This window comes from Daldinia loculata, assembly GCF_022478755.1.
Source record: "Daldinia loculata strain CBS 113971 unplaced genomic scaffold F4817scaffold_25, whole genome shotgun sequence".
Taxonomy (NCBI): domain Eukaryota; kingdom Fungi; phylum Ascomycota; class Sordariomycetes; order Xylariales; family Hypoxylaceae; genus Daldinia; species Daldinia loculata.
Genome location: NW_026054879.1, coordinates 201,515 through 218,602, shown reverse-complemented (window position 1 = coordinate 218,602; position 17,088 = coordinate 201,515). Strand labels below are relative to the sequence as shown.

Here is a 17,088-nt window from a genome sequence, read left to right as displayed (position 1 = left end):
TTCTTACCTAATAAATCCAAAGATAGGAAGGTACTTGAGATGGTAAACGGAGCGTCGGGTTGCACTTCCATGTTCGGATTGTCTGGACCCCTGAATCGCTTCTCGGAATTATTCCTAAAACTCACTAGGCTATCTGCATTCCTCATCGAATTTCTAATCCAAATTCTAATTCACCAAATCGTAGGGCGCCTGCAATGCTAATGCAATCCTAAGGTATAATGACACCTACTTAAGATAAGAACTATACTTCGTAGTGGACGGTCTCTAATCCCTACATTTACGCCCTACATTATGTAGGCATCCGTATTAATCCTTTTTCTTGTCTTACTCCATCTTCGGAATTGTACATACTTCATCTTAAACAGTAGGTATACACAATCGTAATATCTATCTTAATCGAGAATCGTTGGCTTAGGCTCACGATGGAGACGTCCAATCATACCATTGTCGGCACGGCACCGCCGTTGCCGAAAGATATGTCTCACCACTATTCAGATGTAACGAAGGCTCGGGCCCCAAGTAGAATGAAGGAATTCTATAAGTACTTCCTAATACCAAACATCGGTCAACTCGCAGGTGGTACGAAACGCCTTTCGTCGTCCTATCTTGTCAATATTCGTGCCGATCTTTAAGCTTAACATTAAACTTAACAATAGGTCTCCCTAGTGCCCAACTCTTCCCCTTCGACACCTTGGAAGCCCAGACCGCGAAACCGGATCGATGGACCCCGACACCCAACTATCCGGACCCCGATGGCACGCTATCTTCCCAACTAGCCGCAACGTCCATCTCAAAACGGGCCGTAGCCTCACATGTCGTCGTACCTCACGATGCCCCGGCCTCAGACCCGAGGAAGAAGATAGATCTCGCTTCTGCCTTACAATACGGCCAGGCTGATGGATACCCGCCGCTGCTTTCCTTCGTCCGCGAATTCACGCGGGATTACCTACATCCAAATGTGCCTTATAGAGGCGGGCCGGAGGTTATATTCACAGTCGGTTCAACAGACGGCATGTCCAAGACATTGGAGGTATTCAGCAACGTTTGGGCAGAAGGGAAGAATGACATCCGGGAGCGACCAGGCTTGCTGTGCGAAGTTTTTATGTACGCCAATGTGCTCACTCAGGCGCAACCTCGAGGGATCCAAGCCGTACCCATTGAAATGGATGATGGGGGTATGTTGCCGTATGGTCCTGGAAGTTTGGAGGATACCCTTGCAAACTGGGATCACAGCAAGGGGAAACGTCCGCACTTGCTGTATACCGTAACGTGAGTTCTCCCCTACCCAATTGTTCATTTATGAGACCTAGCGTCCATGAATGCGAAATTCCATAACATAGACCTACTTGGAAAGTGCGTAACTTACTAAACATAATTCTGTAGAATGGGTCATAACCCAACAAGTGGCGTCTTGTCTCTCGAGAGGAGGAGGGAATTGTACTCGATCTGCAGCAAATACGACGTCATCATCATCGAGGATGACCCTTATTGGTACCTCCAGTACCCTTCGGCGGCGGTTGAGGAGGCAAAAGCGAGAGGTTTACCCATCCCTGAACCAAAAGTAGCGAATACCCTTGAAAGGAAATCTGGGTATGAATACCTGGATTCTCTTGCGCCATCATTCCTGAGTATCGATATAGACGGACGGGTTGTGAGATTAGACACTTTCTCCAAGACCGTAGCTCCTGGTTGCCGGATGGGATGGATTACCTCGAGCCCGGCGATTTGTGAGCGTATCCTCCGTGTTAGTGAGACAGGCACACAGCAGCCCTCCGGTTTCGTCCAGGTTGTAGTCGCCGAGACTATCATGGGACCGCAACCCGAGGCATCACCTGCATTTGCAGCCCGATCCGCGAAGCATCGGGCCACTTTCAGCGGCTGGAAAATGGATGGCTGGGTGCGATGGCTCGCCGGTCTGCGGGGCCAGTACGAGAGGCGCATGAATCGAATGTCCAAGATCCTCGAAGAGAATGCGTACCAACTAAAACAGTCGACACCTATGCGCGAGTCCGACTCCGATTGGGGCGTCATCACCAAGACCCAGCTCTACGACTTCCAATGGCCCCGCGGCGGCATGTTTCTGTGGCTGCGCATGCGCTTCGAGACGCACCCGCTGTGGAAAGCCGCCGGGTCCCGCGGCAACATTATCAACGGTGTTGCGCTGTCTACCGCGCTTATGATCTTCCTCACGCGCAAGCCGTTCCGAGTCCTAGTCAGCCCAGGTCTAATGTTCAGCGCGACCGAGAAAATCCGCAACGAGCGCGGCTGGGCGTATTACAGACTATGCTTCGCGGCCGAGACAGAGGAGAACATCGACAAGTGCTCCCTGCGCTTCGGCCAGGGCGTCCAAAGGTTCTGGCGCATTAAGAATGTGAAAGAGCTCGAGGCCATACTTGATGATGCTAGTGCGGCGCAGACGCAGGAGCAGGATGAGGCGGGTCTGGTGAATTTGGGGAGTTGGATGGGATGCTAGGGTTTTGCACGGATATAAAGGAGATGTAGACGAGTTGGGAGGTCGGAGTTGTAAGATATATCACGTGCATGACTTGAATGAGCAGCATCGTGAAATATAGCTGCTCATGAAGTCAAATTATGGATATATCAGGTACCATTCGGGTATATATTTACTTTGGGGATAGAACACAATTCAATTTAGAATGAATATAACGATCCAACGAATAAATTTCCTCGACCATAATAGTCTTATGGGCATTAAGTTCTGATGATATAAATGGGACTGGATGGGTGGTCTTACGTATAAGCTGGTACGTTATAAGTGTTCGACGAGGTTATAAGGTTATATCCGACGGCAATTGAAACGAGACAAAATAGCTACAGCAAGACCGAAGCTTAGCAAAAACTAATGGACATAATTACTGCACACGAACTCGTAGAGAGTTAAAGAACAAGCTTGATAGATTACCCTTGAGGGGCTTGCTATGATGCATAGACGATCACCAACGAGGTGGGAAGTGGCGATCATAATAAGAATGTCATTGATTGATTCATCAGTCCCTATGATCCAGTACGCCGTGACTATTGCAACCGATTTACCGTTCCCCATCGCCTAGACTACGCTGCTCACCAAGCGAGTCCAATCTAATCCTCGCGGAGAACATCCAGGAAAGTCTTGGCGGGCTTAGGGGGCTTGCCAGCCTCCGCCTTCTGCTGACCAACCTGGTTCTTGACGAAGGTGGCGTGGTAAGGGTTGAACCGTAGCAGGACTTGCTTGTTGCGTAGAGGGTTCTTCTGCACAGCAGCGCGCTTGGTCAAGGGACCACCCTTGGGGGCGTTGAGGACGCTCTGGATTTCGGAGCTGTTGATCAGACGGCTCAAATCAGACTGGGAAACCAGGTTGGAAGGTAGAAGGAAGTCCTTCTTCAGCTCTGAAGGCTTGGTGGTGGTGCCGTAGATCTTGTCGAGGGCCTTGAAAGCGGCCGAGGTCCAGACGATGAATCGTCCGAGGTGACCACCAGGGGCGAGCTGGAGGAGGTTCAGGGCGTAGACAGAGCTGGTCTCGACACCGGGAAGGTTGCGGGTACCAGTGACAAGCTCCTTGCCATCAACCTCGGGGTCGTAGATGACCAAAGGTCCACGTCGCTGGCGGTGGCGGCGGCCTCTTAGCTTACCCTTACCAGCGCGCAGCTTCTTCGTCTTCTTAGCCTTCTCAATGTCGGCAGCGGCACCAACAGCGTTCAAGATGGCGAGGGCACCGGCAGTCTTGGCAGCAGCACCACCCTCGAAAGCAGCCGAGTCGATGACGAGAGGAACTTCCGGGACGGAAGAGATCTGGTGACCGCGGGCGAGCAGTAGAGGGGGGACAGCGGAAGCGGCAAGAGCAGAGGCAGTAGCGAATCGCCTTTTCGAGAAATTAGTTTATATTGTCAGAGGTTAGTCAAATTATATCACTCACTTCTGGCCCTGGTTGATCTTAATGTGCCACTTTCGCCAGATCTTGGTAGGGGCGAACATGCGACCGGAACGACACATGTTACCGAAGGCAGCCTGACCGGCACGGTGGGTACCACCACCAGAGACACGGGGAATACGGGCAACGGCACGACCTGAAGAAGACTGTCAGTGATTTGCAAAAATAGCTATCTCTAGACCTGATTCCGGCGCGGAGAATCATCCATGGCAGACATTTTGATCCCCATCTTCCCCACACCCAGATAAAATATGAAGACTACTGACCAGTTCCCCAAGATTCGGCAGAGGTTTGGTGACCAGCCTTCTCGCTTACAGCATAAGGCTGTCGCTTGTTCTTGGCCATTCCAGTGTGGACTTGCTGGACGATATCAGGTCGAATCGGGGAGGCAAACACGGTAGGAATGGTATGGGTAGCTCCCGAGGGAGAACCATCCTTGCCGATGATTGTGACAGTCGGTCGAGAGGCCATCGTGAAGGTCGTAATGCTAAAAGGATGTGAGTTAGTCAATTGCGAGCATGAGAGTCGAATTATGATCGGCCAGAATGGACAATTGAAGTGGAATAAAGAGAGTCTAGCTTCCGCGAACTTACCTCGACGCTGGGTGTTGATGGTCTCAAGTTGCGATTTGGTGATGTTGAACTGCGAAAAATCAAAAAGCCCACCACAGAATTATTTTTCTTGTGGGTTTGCGCGAGGGCTAAGCGAATTTTCGAAGGATAGCCCCACCTTTTTACACACCAGCTCTCATAAATGCATTATGCATCTAAGTAGTAATATAAACACACAATCCACCCTATTACCTGCATAACAGGTCATACATCTGAACTTGGGAGATATGACAGTTGCCTCTCCAATATACTTTAGGCGATGGTAAGCCGCTCACTCACAAGTGCCAATCAAACCTTTAGCAAAGATATGATCAAGCTAATCAAGACAAGAAGATCAACGACGTCCAAAAAAAAAATTTTATTAAAAGAAAAAAATACAGTCTAAATAAATATAAAAATAAACTCCGAATCGGGGAATCGAACCCCGGGCTTGACGGTTCATTGTTAAATCTTGAGAGCGTCAAATGTTAGCCACTACACCAATTCGGATGGATGTTTAATTAAAAGTTCGAAATGTTTATTTATATTCCGTCATTTTAGCCGGCGGTAAAATCACGGTGCGCAGCCCTTACATAGTCGTTGTTAGATAAAATTTACGTCATCGGTCGGTACCCTAGGTATTCTAATTCTATATCTAACAACCTGTCCGGCTTGAACTGGTCTTGCAGGTAGGTATTACGGAATGCATTGTTGATTCTCAAGTCTTGCGGCCTTGCAGGCCCTACTCAAATAGCGTACATTATGATCACCTGGCAACACTAAGAAATAAGTTTTAGCTATAATAGTATCCCTTATACTACCTATTTACAAGTCGGCAACTCAGCATATCATCTGTGCCACAGTGGGAATAGTTATTAATTGAGTTGGAAAAAGACCTGTTACATACAACCTCGTCTGAGGTCAGTCTTTCTAGGTAGCTTAACTCACGGACTTTGGTCTTATAAGGATAGAAAACAAGTGTACGTGGTTTGTCTAATTGTATCTAGCTCAGCTATAAGAAAGAGTATGTAGTCTTACATTACAAGTGAAATCAAGCATGATTCTGCGACAGGAATAAAGGCCGATGCAGTAGCACCGTCACAATCCGATTTCCCTTATCTAGCATAGACCTCAAAAGACTAAGCAAACCGTATCTATCATATCACATATCATAAATATTTCTTATGGGCATTATCCGACTTTACAATTGCTTCGATAACATTCGCCAGCCTGAGTTGTTTGCTTTGGTGAGATGGCGGGCGCTAAGATGCGAGAGGAAGTTCCAAATTCAAATAGTGCCGAGTTAGCGACGCCGATTGCATGTATATACTATGTATGTACATATGTAGGTACTGCTCTTGCAGAGTCTGAGAGTCTAGATCTTTTCTACTATGTACCTAGATATGTACTTACTGGAAATTCCAGGTCAAGGGACCCATTAACTTAGCCTTCCCGAGCCGCTGCTGATCCTCGTCGCAAACCATTAATTTTTAAATAGACCCGCCTTATGCACGTGTTTGCATTTGGATAGCTATCGGATCGAAAAAGAAACATGATATTTCTTTTTTCCTTCCACATCCAATAAGCGCTTAAAGCTGGAAGTATTATTCGCTTATCTGAAGCCTTTAATGTTGTCTGTGTTCAAAGACCACATATTACACCGGTGAAATTTTAAGTCCGGTCATTAGCTACAACATATGATATCTTTTTTAGAACCATTGAATCGTTGAGAGGCACTTGCGACTCCACTTATCCCAACTTGGTGAGATAACCTCATCACTATTATATACGTGCCATAGCAAGATGAATCGCTCAGACGAAATCCTAACTCATAATTCCGAGGACCCGACAACTCGGCTAGCGCCGTAATAGTCCTATATATAAGGTATCTGCGTCATCGGCCTTCTGTAACTGTTTGCCCGGGCATAGTGCTAACGGCTGACGGTTTGATGTTGTTTAGCACAAGGTTCTATCAAGCCTATCTTTATACTGTATTCAATTATACTAAGCTTGAGATGCCGTGCTACCAAAAGTCAGGCTACTTGTCATTTACAAGTCATTGTTTATACTAATACGGAAAGTCCCCCGTCTCGGTGGCTTACGAAAACGAATTCAGTTGGTCTGGACTGGTTAATTAAACGCGGAACTGATCGAATGACTACTTAGCCTCTGACCAGCAGTAATAGCCACATAGATTTACGGTAACAAAGTATGGACTACCCACTAATGACTCAATCGGAATGCTCAACATGTATCTATACGACCCTTTCTGTTCCTTGGAACCCTCCCGCGCCATAGTCTCATCTACGACCTAACATGTAAAACATCCGTTGATATTTAACGGATACTTGTGAGGCATCTTCAGTCTACCCTTGAGATATAAACGTCGAAGGGTCAATGCATTACACGTTTATATTCCGATAACTAATCTATAAGCAAACATACAAGGCTAGTTATTTTAACTGATTTACGGCTCAAAGTTGCCGCCTAAGGCCATTACAGACAAATCCGCTTTCGACCGGTACCCGAAGTAGCATTGCATCTTACCTACATTACTGCGAGGTCTCGTATTTTATGGCTGCAGGGGTCTTGCAGCTGTCAGTCTCGGCGGCTCGCCCTCCTATCTCGCAGAAATTGCCCTAATATTACTAGGCATGAGACGATAGTCAAAGCGACGGTAAAATACTATATCGTAAGTACTCAAATACCTCTTATAATAATATCATCATGGATCCCGGACTATGGATCTCGAGTCCGGGATCCATGTTCTCTTTCCTTGTATCAACCCGGATATCTATCAGCTGATAGCGTTGTTGTCAATTTAATATCCCATGTGGACTTCATCTTATTTTATGACGTGTTGGAGCATTATGATTTGGCAGATGGTGTTTTTTTGCATTCTCACAAGAGCCGATCCAATTTGGCCGTCTCCCAACGATGAACTCGAGGAGATCATGTACCAAGTCGAAGGCCACAGGGCCAGAGACTTTGGAGGGACCGTTATTCCGTGCTCTAACGAAGCATCCGGACCTGGTCGACAGAATGCTGCTGAATGGTTACGGGCAGCCTTTCATGATATGGCTACGACTACATATCTGAGCGGCATACGAGCTGGCGGCTTAGATGGCTCCTTGCAATACGAGCTAACCGGCTCGGACAATATCGGCCCAGGTTTCAATACAACTCTTAAGTTCATGGCCGACTATTATACGAGCCAGTCTAGCGTTGCAGATCTAATTGCTTTGGGCGTATACTACGCCGTTAGGTCTTGCGGTGGTCCGGTAGTGCCTGTTGCCGGTGGAAGGGTCGATGCTCTTGCGGCTGGTCCCATAGGTGTTCCGCTACCGCAGAATACTGCTTTCACATTCGAGCAACAGTTTACACGAATGGGGTTTAGCAAGACCGAGATGATCCAAGTCACCGCATGTGGCCATTCTATTGGTGGTGTTCATGAAAATGAATTTCCTGAAATCGTCCCGGTTGGGTCTACCTCAAACGGCGAAGCTCCTTTGGACTCGACTGTTGCAGCGTTCGATAACAAGGTTGTCACCGAATATATCGCTGGTAACACTACTAATCCCCTGGTGGTTGGTCCATCGATCAAGGCCACTAGGAACGCAGACTACAAGGTGTTCAACTACGATAGCAACGTCACAGTCAAAGCAATGGCAGGTGCCACTGAGTTTAATAGCATATGTGCAACTGTTCTGCAGAAGTTGATTGATACTGTGCCTGATGGTGTGGTTTTATCTGATCCTATCCAACCATATTCTGTAAAGCCAGTTGATATGCAGTTGTCACTTAACTCTGACCCGTCAACAATGCAGCTGACTGGACTTATACGTGTTCGAACTACTGACATAGGAGAGGATTCTGTCTCTAGCTTAACGCTGAACTACAAGGACCGAAGCGGGGGTACTAATTGCGGTAGCACGAATTGCGCATACACAGCAACTCTCCTGGGTTCCACTCAGGGGTTCGATGATCAATTTGTTGTAAGTCCACGACATAACGCAAAGTTATATTCCTAGCCTAGATCTAATATGTGTCAGTGGTTTCCCATCAATACTGGCATCCCAACATCCACGGGAATTTCATCTTTCACTGTAACCCTTAATATGGCCGACGGAACCACCAAAACATACGATAACAATGGAAACACATACCCAATGCAAGACACCATATTCATTCAAAACCCCCAAAGCTGCCTTCTTTCCGGCACTCTCACCATTACCGCAGCTGTAAGTTAACATCTATGCTCTTAATCGTAGGTAGTTATTGATTTATTCTTATAGGTCCGTAACGACCGCAAATCCCTTCCTGTAAATATGTTCGTCTCATACAAGACCTCGACGGGGGATCCTAATCGTCCAGTTCCCACTCTGAAAGATGCCACGATTACCATGACAGAAGGTACTTGCGTAGGCTCATATACTTTTTATACGGCGGACTTTACTGGCCTTGGCGATCTTGCGTATGCATCAAAAATCGATGTCATTAGCGGGAGTGATTCATCTTCTATTACTGACGCCTTCAATGCCGCAAGCGAACTAGAAGCAACATGCAAGCCCTTCCAAAACCCACCAACTTCTGCGTGTACCACCGAACAGCTGTCAACGTCTCCCGGATCACCAATTACCTCATCTACTTCTATTTCACTATCTACTACTTTCTCTACTACCGTGAGCACCACAAGCACCTCTTCTACAGCACCAGCTGAGACCGCGCATCACAGACAGGAAATTGGTGACTATGTGCTTGTCGGATGCCAGAAAGAATCAACTGTACAGGGAATCCGAGCGCTCGGTGGCGCCGCATTTGCTTACGATAACATGACACTAGAAGATTGTATGAATAACTGTAGTAACTATATTTACTGGGGCACAGAATATAGACGAGAAGTATGTAACATTCATACGTCCTCTCCTTTTAACTAATAACAGGTGATGGACTCCTAGTCAAGCTGATTAGGCAGTTCGCTCCTAAGACATATCTGACCCCTACTTATCGCTTAAAGAAGCAATCACTGACTCTCATTCTGTAGTGTGAGTTTCTAAACCCGAAAGAATGGCTAGTAAGTAATGCGACTGACATTAATATAGGTTACTGTGGCAACTCGCTAGACCCGACGAGCGAAGACGCGCCCTTGACTGATTGTAACATGGTATGCGGTGGAGATGCTACGGAATATTGCGGTGATAGCGATAGGATAGAGCTGTACAGCACCACAGCTAGTCAGCCAGCCCCGACTGCTACACTTGCTCCTAAACCAACTGTATCATCATACGTCCGGGTCGGCTGTTACAATGAGATCCCAGGTGGCCGAGCTCTGACTGGAGCAGCCTACGCAGACGATGCTATGACACTAGAACTATGCGCGACCGACTGTACTGGATTCGAATACTGGGCAACTGAATATGGCCGAGAGTGCTACTGTGGGAACACCATTGATAGTCTCAGCACGGCAGCTCCTGACGCTGATTGTCAAATGGTATGTGCTGGGGATCGTTATGAATATTGCGGAGCTGGGAATAGACTTGAGTTATATCAACTAGAAACAGCTTCTTCGACGCCCGCGACGAGCACGTCGAGTCTGGTGTCTTAGACGGTTAGGTATTTATGAGAAGTTATGGAACGAATTTGATATGGGGATTATATGACACTTCATGTTTATGATTAATACTTGGGTATATATATACGGATTACGAGATTATTACCTAGGTACCTAGACAGATTGATGATTATTTGGTATATAAGTAGCATCATAGTGTATGAGCGGAGAGTTATGGTTTGTAGATAGATTGACATAATAAGGTAATAGAGAATCAAGTTTGGGGTATATTATCTAATACTAGATAGCGTGCTTATCATCGGATAGAGGATGTTGTACCTAGTGTAAGGCTCTCCTAAACGTGGATACCCCTGGCTGGTTTGGTGGTGGGTTGTGGCACGTCATTGGTGTAAGCCGGTTTAATGCAAGGCTGTAGTCTGTGGGTGACCCAAGTACAGTGTGTACCTGTTAACATGCACAGTGGTAGCCAAATTCTCAAATACTGGCAGCCGCAGCTCCTGCAAACATCCAATCTTGACTATTCCATGCGAATGGATTCTTTGGTTGCATGTAGGGAAGGCGTGGATCACGAATCATATGCGCAGATACGTACTAAGCAATCACCCCCCACCCTGCTTTTCTGAAGTCTGCAGTCTACAATATTGGATATCGCACTTTCACTAGGCCAACGCTGTAGTTTTGCCATGATCATTATCTCTCTTAGGTTTCTTCTGCAAAGGACCTTATCGTAAACTTACTATCTCGTATTGCAAGCCATCTCTTAAATCACCGGGTTTCACTAGTTTCCCTAGTTTCCTTAACTACGGCAAATATCTGCAGCTTCTTTTGTCAACGTTTCCGCTAAAAAAGCGATGCCTATTTGCATCCGTCGCATCCCATTAGCATATCTATATGCTACGAAAACGAGGGCCTAGAGTCAAGCATGTCGACTGGTACGTCTCTGATAGCTGCGTCCGTTCACAAACAGCATTTGCCAAAACTTGCTAACTCCCAAATCACAGGGAGACATCCTCCACAAATCCAACCTCACCTGACATTCTTTCCGAGATCGCCGGGGAGGTTCGAAAGTCTCGAACAACGGCCGACCTACGCTGAACTAATCCCTACTTCACCTCGACACGGGCTCTTGCAATATGCCTTGTCTCCCGGTACGTGCTTGAGGCAGACACATACACTTTAGGATGGGATCTAATTCTTGCGACAGAGGAAAGATCGTCTTAACTTACTGGGTGGTGTCAAACCTGTAAATAATCTTAATGGAAGCAAGCAGAACCCCTCGCGCCCTGCGCAATCGTCACCCATACGCCGCCCTTCAGACTCGTCACCTGCGCCACCACCAAAACGCCAGAAATTCCAAGAGTACCATGCACACACCCAGGCTCAATTCGTCCTTGCATTTGACCACGATGGGACTGCTGACCGGCCCAATCCGCGCAAACGTTCCCTTGACAACCGCAGCGAGTCTCAACATACCTTTATATCACAATCGTCCACCAAAGGAGCGCCGTCGACCAGAGCGGGAGTCCCCGAATTTCGATCCACGGAAAGTTACGTGAGACCGTCGCCTAAGAACAGGCCCCGACATAACACTCCAAAGCAGCATGTAGGGCAACCAGATAGAGAGGTTGTCACCGAAACTCCTTTGCTAAAGTACGATATTGAGGACAGCGACGGAGATGTAGAGATCATCGGGGCAGAGGTCATGGCAACCCCTCAAACACACCAAACACACCAAACTCAAGGGGTACGGTACTCTATTGAAGACTTTGGGAAGCGCTTCAAGACAACATCTGGTGCCCAGAAGATGGAGGAAATCATTGATAGTACGATGCTGAAGGAGAACGGGTCCAATGACCCGGTTTCCAGCCCGGATGAGCTAGCACCAGAAACGCAAGATATGAGAGGAAAGATGCCAACGAAGCGACCTGCTTTATCCTCGAGTTTGTCTAAAAAGGGTGATATTCTGCGAACGAAATTCGCCCCGCCGTCTCATACTAGACTACAGGACCCGGGGAGAGGGCTTAGAGAATCGGATCGTGCTACGAAAATCATTGACTTGCCGCTTCGTGTCGTTCGGGCCGTATCGGGCGGTCACAAATACGAAGGGGACAGGACGGACGATGCAAATAAATGTTTCCTAAATTTGCGAGAGATAAGCTACATACTCCACCCGGAGAATTCAGAAGGTCAACTTATGAAAGAATACGCATATCTTACGGTCAATCTTCAAAAGGCTTCGCAGATTCGTGCTCCATCACAACCCGATTGTCTTGTGGCCTCGGTTCAGCGTTCCGTTGACGGTTCAACAAGTGGTGGCCAAAGGCTATGGATCGAATTCTCGTCTCCCAAGGACCTTACAAAGTTCCTTAATTGGGCGAGAGACACTGGGTCACATGGTCTAGTGGATGAGTCTACATCTCGGTAAATTTTGATAACCTGCTGTTTTGAGAGGCTGCTAACGTAATATCTAGGGATCGCCTTGAGAAGGAACTTGAAAACATGATGCGAACCGCTACCAACCGCACTGTTATTAGAGACGACGCGTTGAGGGGAGATGATGTGAAATTAATCGAGCACAACTTGGCAAATGCAAATCAGGCAAGGGCTCCCAACCTACCGCGCGTCCCAGCCCTCCGAGAGAAGTTGAAGGACACGATGAGGCCTCATTCTGCATCTCTGTTAAACTCCAAGACAACAGTCATATCAGATGATCTTCGGCCCTATAATATTCGACGACAGCCGCAAAAAACTCACTCTACGTTTGCATTGGAAGGCCCCAGTTCAGAATCCGAGTCCTCTGAACCTGAATGTTGGACAACCCAGCATATAGGCTGGGAGAGAAACTGGCGCAATTCTCTTGTCTTCCCCTTTCATGGCAAGAGTAGAGCTACCGTCGACAAGGAAGATATTCCTCGGTTAGACGAGGGTCAGTTTCTAAACGATAACCTGATTATTTTTTATCTGCGTTATCTCCAACATACATTGGAGGCGGAAAGGCCAGATCTTGCTCAAAGGATCTATTTCCAGAACACATATTTTTATGAGAAGCTCAAATCTACGAGGACGGCTCAAGGTATCAACTATGATAGTGTCAAAGCGTGGACTTCTAAAGTCGACCTCTTTACGAAAGATTATATTATCGTCCCAATCAATGAATTCACTCATTGGTACGTCGCGATTATCTATAACGCACCAAAACTCTCCTCTTCTCCAGGCAAGACGGAGAGTACCGCTAAGAGCACGATCATTATCGAAGAGGATATCGACGATTCTAGAGAAGCCTCCCGTGAGGTTTCCAGCGCCTCCCCTGACAATGGGAAATCAGCAGATGAGCCTATAAGCCTTGAAGCAGTGAGATCTGAATTACAGAACGATGTCACGAATCACTTTAGCCGTATGTCAATCGAAAGCCCGGATTTTCCAAATGGTATCGCTAAACAGATAATAGCTCCGGAGCCAAAAAATCAGAAGACGGATGCACAGCTAACCAGCTGTAAACAAGAGGTCACGGATATGCGGCACAATGATATCAAAGGGGATGTGGAGCATATCGTGTCATTGAATGACAACCTCCAACGGAAGAAGACAACGAAAGGATACGGCGCGGGCACTAGGAAACATAGTCCGGACCAGCCAAAAATTATCACGCTCGATTCATTAGGATTGGCCCATTCTCCAGCTTGTAGCTGTCTAAAGCAGTATTTAATTGCAGAGCTCAAGGATAAGAAAGGCATTGAAATACCAAATCCTGGGGCCTTGGGTATGACTGCTAAGGAGGTCCCCCAGCAAACAAACCACTGCGACTGCGGACTATATCTGCTAGGATACATAAGAGAGTTCCTCAAAGATCCCGACGGGTTTGTTCGTAACATCCTCCTACATAAGCCCATTGCCTGGAATCTAAACCCATCGGAGCTCCGAAACAATATTAGAGACTTGATTTTTGATCTTCAGAAGGAGCAACAACGTCGAGAAGATCTTCATAGAGAAGAGAAACGCAACAAAGCTGGGTCGCTGAAGAGGAAGACTAAGGGACCAATAGATGAGCGGCCCCTCAAACAACTAGCGAAGGAGCAGGATATTAACCGAGGTGCGTCTGAGCCCCAAAAGGATGAGGATATCCCAAAGGAGAACAGTGCGGCCAGGCCTAAACCAAAATCACCTACTCCCGAAGTCTCTCTAGAAACCAGACCTATCTCTAATTCGGAGAACCGACCTATTCCTGGTTCATTTCCTCGGTCCCCGGCTGTGGCCAGCGCTAATATAAGCGCACTTAACGTGAGCAACCTTGAACAAGCTAAGGTTCCGAAGTTCGTCTCGCCACTCCCTGAATCCCCCTGTGGCTCTTCACCAGAAAGTCCCGTAGTTGTTGAGGATCCAGAAGTCCTCCAGGGACAAGGGGGGAGCGCTAATCATATCCATGGCGATCTCAAGCGAGCCAACTTACCAGAAGAGCCAGTTAGAGAAATCCAAAGGACCTACCAAAATCAGGACAGACCAGCCGATCAATCCCGAGATCAAGAGATAGTAACGGTAAGCCGCTACTTTGCCGGTCGGCAACCCGGCGATAAGATGGTCTCGGCCAAATTACGCGAAGAGCCGCTTCACTCGGATGTTATCGATATTTCGGACTAAATTCTGCAGGCCAACATAGGGGGATGTTGGAGGTCGGGAGAACACAGAAATAGGAGTGTTTATTTCACTGAGGAGCATCGGGAAGCATCATCATGACTTCATACGTGTCTGCATAGGAACGGCGTTGGGGCGGTTGTGTTTGAAAAGTTTACCCCTGTATACCCCTTGTGGAGAGCGATTCTGGCTTTGCTCCGCGAGTCCGGGGCGTTACGTAGGATGGTCAATGACTCAGGTAGTGATTGTCTTGAGAATAGAGCTACGTGGTTACAGCGAAGGATACTTGACCGTAAACAAACAATATTATACACTAATATTCATCACGATGCCTCTGTAAATACTCCTAGTGGGTGTAATTTATCATTTTTACATCCTTAGTCCTGTAGTCATCGCCTTCATAGACACTCAGGTCTAAAGCATCTCTTACATACACACGTTATAACCAGATAATTTCACGATTTCTCAGGACAGAATAATTCACCAGACCAACGTCAAGATCATAACGCGTAGATTTTCGTTTTCTAGAAACCGCTATATTTCACCTCCCCCCCTTCTACGTCTTTTTTTCTTGGTTTCTTTTCTAGACGACCTACCGGGCCTTCTCGCCCTCCTTCTTCTTCAGCGCCGGCAAGGCGAACGCCTTGCTAAGCCCGTCGCCCATCTTCTTCCACAACCCGAAGTCGGAGTCCTGGTCCCAGGTCAGCACGCCGACCCAGGGCTGCACGTTGTAGTGCACGCGCAGGGTGACGTCGTCGGTCGAGGCGATTTTTCCGGTGGGGTGGGTGATTTGGTATTTGGGCTTTTGGTTCTTGAGGGAGAGTTTGCCTCTGTTTTGAGGGGGGAGGTGTTAGTGTTTGCGCGTGATGGGCTGGTAGGGGGGGGGGGGGGGGGGTAGTGATGAGGAGGGGAGGGGAGGGGTCGTACCGGCTTGGGTCTATGGTCTTGCCGGCGGCGCTCTTGCGCAGCTTCTTAAGGGACGCGGGACCTAGGTTGCTTAGGTGGTCGGCGCTCGGGCTCGTGATGATGGAGTCCCAGATGATGGCTTTGTTGGTCTGGTTCGTGCTGTCGGCGGCGGGCCATTCGGCTGTTACGTATACGAAGAGCTGCTTGGTGTTCCAGGTGAACAGCGACGAGAGGTCCGCGTCTAGCGAGAACTTGATTATGGCGTATTCTTCCTTCTTAGTGCTGTAGTAATGCGGTCGACCCTTGACTCTGTTTCCTTCGTTGTCAGCTCAGCTACCCTGGGTGATCTAGGATACGTAGTTGGAGGATAAACGGAAGGCTCTCTCTTACACCTGGACGTTGGTCGGCTTTACCGTCGCGCTCGGTGCTCGAGGAGCGGTGAGGTCGGAGGCGGCGATTAGGGCGGCGATGACGAATGCGACGGTGGTGAAGAAGCCGAATACATTTTGTATTCTGGTTAGGGAGTTGTACATGGTAACGGATCGGATCCCCAAGATTGGGGGGAGGAAAGGAGGATTGGGGACAGCTAGTGGGAATATAGGCCGGTTGGTCGCATAGAAATTGGCTCGTAGTTGTAGTCGCCGGTCTTTGTCGTCGCTCACATGTAAGACAGATCAAAGATAAGATGTGAGGCCACGTATTGGAGGTCTATCAAGGTCCATTATCGATAATTGCTTATCGATTTCTTATCAGTAATGTGAACTTGTGTCATTTCTTGGCATCCTTATTTCATTGTGGGTCAAGTTCTCCCCCCTATTCCGACTACTCCTATACAGTCTCGTGCCTTATAGGTTTTAAAGTCCTCATCAACTATAACAAAATATTTATATATTCAATTGTATCCAATTCAACCGTCCAGCAGCATGGTTCAGAATTATAGACATCATTTTGGTGGGCAATTGTTGTTGACAGGATTCCAGGCGAGATGTCTGGGACAAAAGATACCCTAATTGTGTATAATCACTAGTTCCTATAGCTTGGGATTATGGTCCCTTGCGCAACAACGAAGTTGATATTTTATTGCGAAGATTTTTTGGGTTTAGACTTGGGTTCATCGCGACGATATGCACTAGCTAGATCTGGTCCCTAGCATTTATCTCTTGTTAGTGTTTTTTCGAGGAAAGTTGGTCGATTCCCATTGCTTACCCATTCCGAAGCATGGGCGTCCAACGGGGCAAGCTGAAGTGTGCCATCTGGGAGTACTAGACTTTGGACGCCTAAACTCAGGAGGATAATCACCAGCACGTCCTTAAGCTCCATGCTGACAATGATGTTGCTCAAGGCTTTATCTAAGTAAGATGATATCGTCTCGAGGGAGTTTCGATTAGATTCCAATAATCATTGAGTCTACTGCAGGTGATGTGTTTAGAAGTTTTTTATAAGTGTAGAGATGCTGAGTTATC

General features: G+C 47.5%; 5 protein-coding genes and 1 non-coding gene across 6 annotated transcripts; 3 read left to right on the top strand and 3 right to left on the bottom strand.

The window, feature by feature from the left end:
- Nucleotides 1–28: 28 nt before the first annotated feature.
- F4817DRAFT_337838 (PLP-dependent transferase) lies at nucleotides 29–2,670 on the top strand. Its single transcript, XM_049303344.1, has 3 exons — nucleotides 29–579; nucleotides 657–1,269; nucleotides 1,384–2,670. Exons 1-3 carry the CDS (start codon nucleotides 423–425, stop codon nucleotides 2,471–2,473), a joined length of 1,860 nt encoding a protein of 619 aa, XP_049158951.1. The 5' UTR covers nucleotides 29–422; the 3' UTR covers nucleotides 2,474–2,670.
- F4817DRAFT_337834 (60S ribosomal protein L4-A) lies at nucleotides 2,671–4,673 on the bottom strand. Its single transcript, XM_049303343.1, has 4 exons — nucleotides 4,522–4,673; nucleotides 4,195–4,415; nucleotides 3,914–4,064; nucleotides 2,671–3,859 (listed from the first exon to the last, which is right to left on the bottom strand). Exons 2-4 carry the CDS (start codon nucleotides 4,397–4,399, stop codon nucleotides 3,100–3,102), a joined length of 1,116 nt encoding a protein of 371 aa, XP_049158950.1. The 5' UTR covers nucleotides 4,400–4,415; nucleotides 4,522–4,673; the 3' UTR covers nucleotides 2,671–3,099.
- Nucleotides 4,674–4,941: 268 nt separating this feature from the next.
- On the bottom strand, nucleotides 4,942–5,028 carry F4817DRAFT_t91. The gene has a single exon. It is a non-coding gene; the product is annotated as a tRNA-Glu (tRNA).
- A 2,360-nt stretch (nucleotides 5,029–7,388) lies between these two features.
- F4817DRAFT_358822 (heme peroxidase) lies at nucleotides 7,389–10,123 on the top strand (the record flags this gene model as incomplete). Its single annotated transcript, XM_049306078.1, has 4 exons — nucleotides 7,389–8,513; nucleotides 8,571–8,759; nucleotides 8,814–9,423; nucleotides 9,621–10,123. 4 exons carry the CDS (start codon nucleotides 7,389–7,391, stop codon nucleotides 10,121–10,123), a joined length of 2,427 nt encoding a protein of 808 aa, XP_049158949.1.
- An 889-nt stretch (nucleotides 10,124–11,012) lies between these two features.
- Nucleotides 11,013–14,725, top strand: F4817DRAFT_315999 (cysteine proteinase; the record flags this gene model as incomplete). The annotated part of the gene is made up of 4 exons (XM_049300609.1): nucleotides 11,013–11,022; nucleotides 11,092–11,238; nucleotides 11,302–12,511; nucleotides 12,562–14,725. The coding sequence occupies 4 exons, from the start codon at nucleotides 11,013–11,015 to the stop codon at nucleotides 14,723–14,725; spliced, it is 3,531 nt and encodes a 1,176-aa protein (XP_049158948.1).
- Nucleotides 14,726–15,311: 586 nt separating this feature from the next.
- On the bottom strand, nucleotides 15,312–16,158 carry F4817DRAFT_358820 (signal peptidase 22 kDa subunit; the record flags this gene model as incomplete). The annotated part of the gene is made up of 3 exons (XM_049306077.1): nucleotides 15,312–15,549; nucleotides 15,647–15,934; nucleotides 16,016–16,158. 3 exons carry the CDS (start codon nucleotides 16,156–16,158, stop codon nucleotides 15,312–15,314), a joined length of 669 nt encoding a protein of 222 aa, XP_049158947.1.
- Between the last annotated feature and the right edge of the window lie 930 nt (nucleotides 16,159–17,088).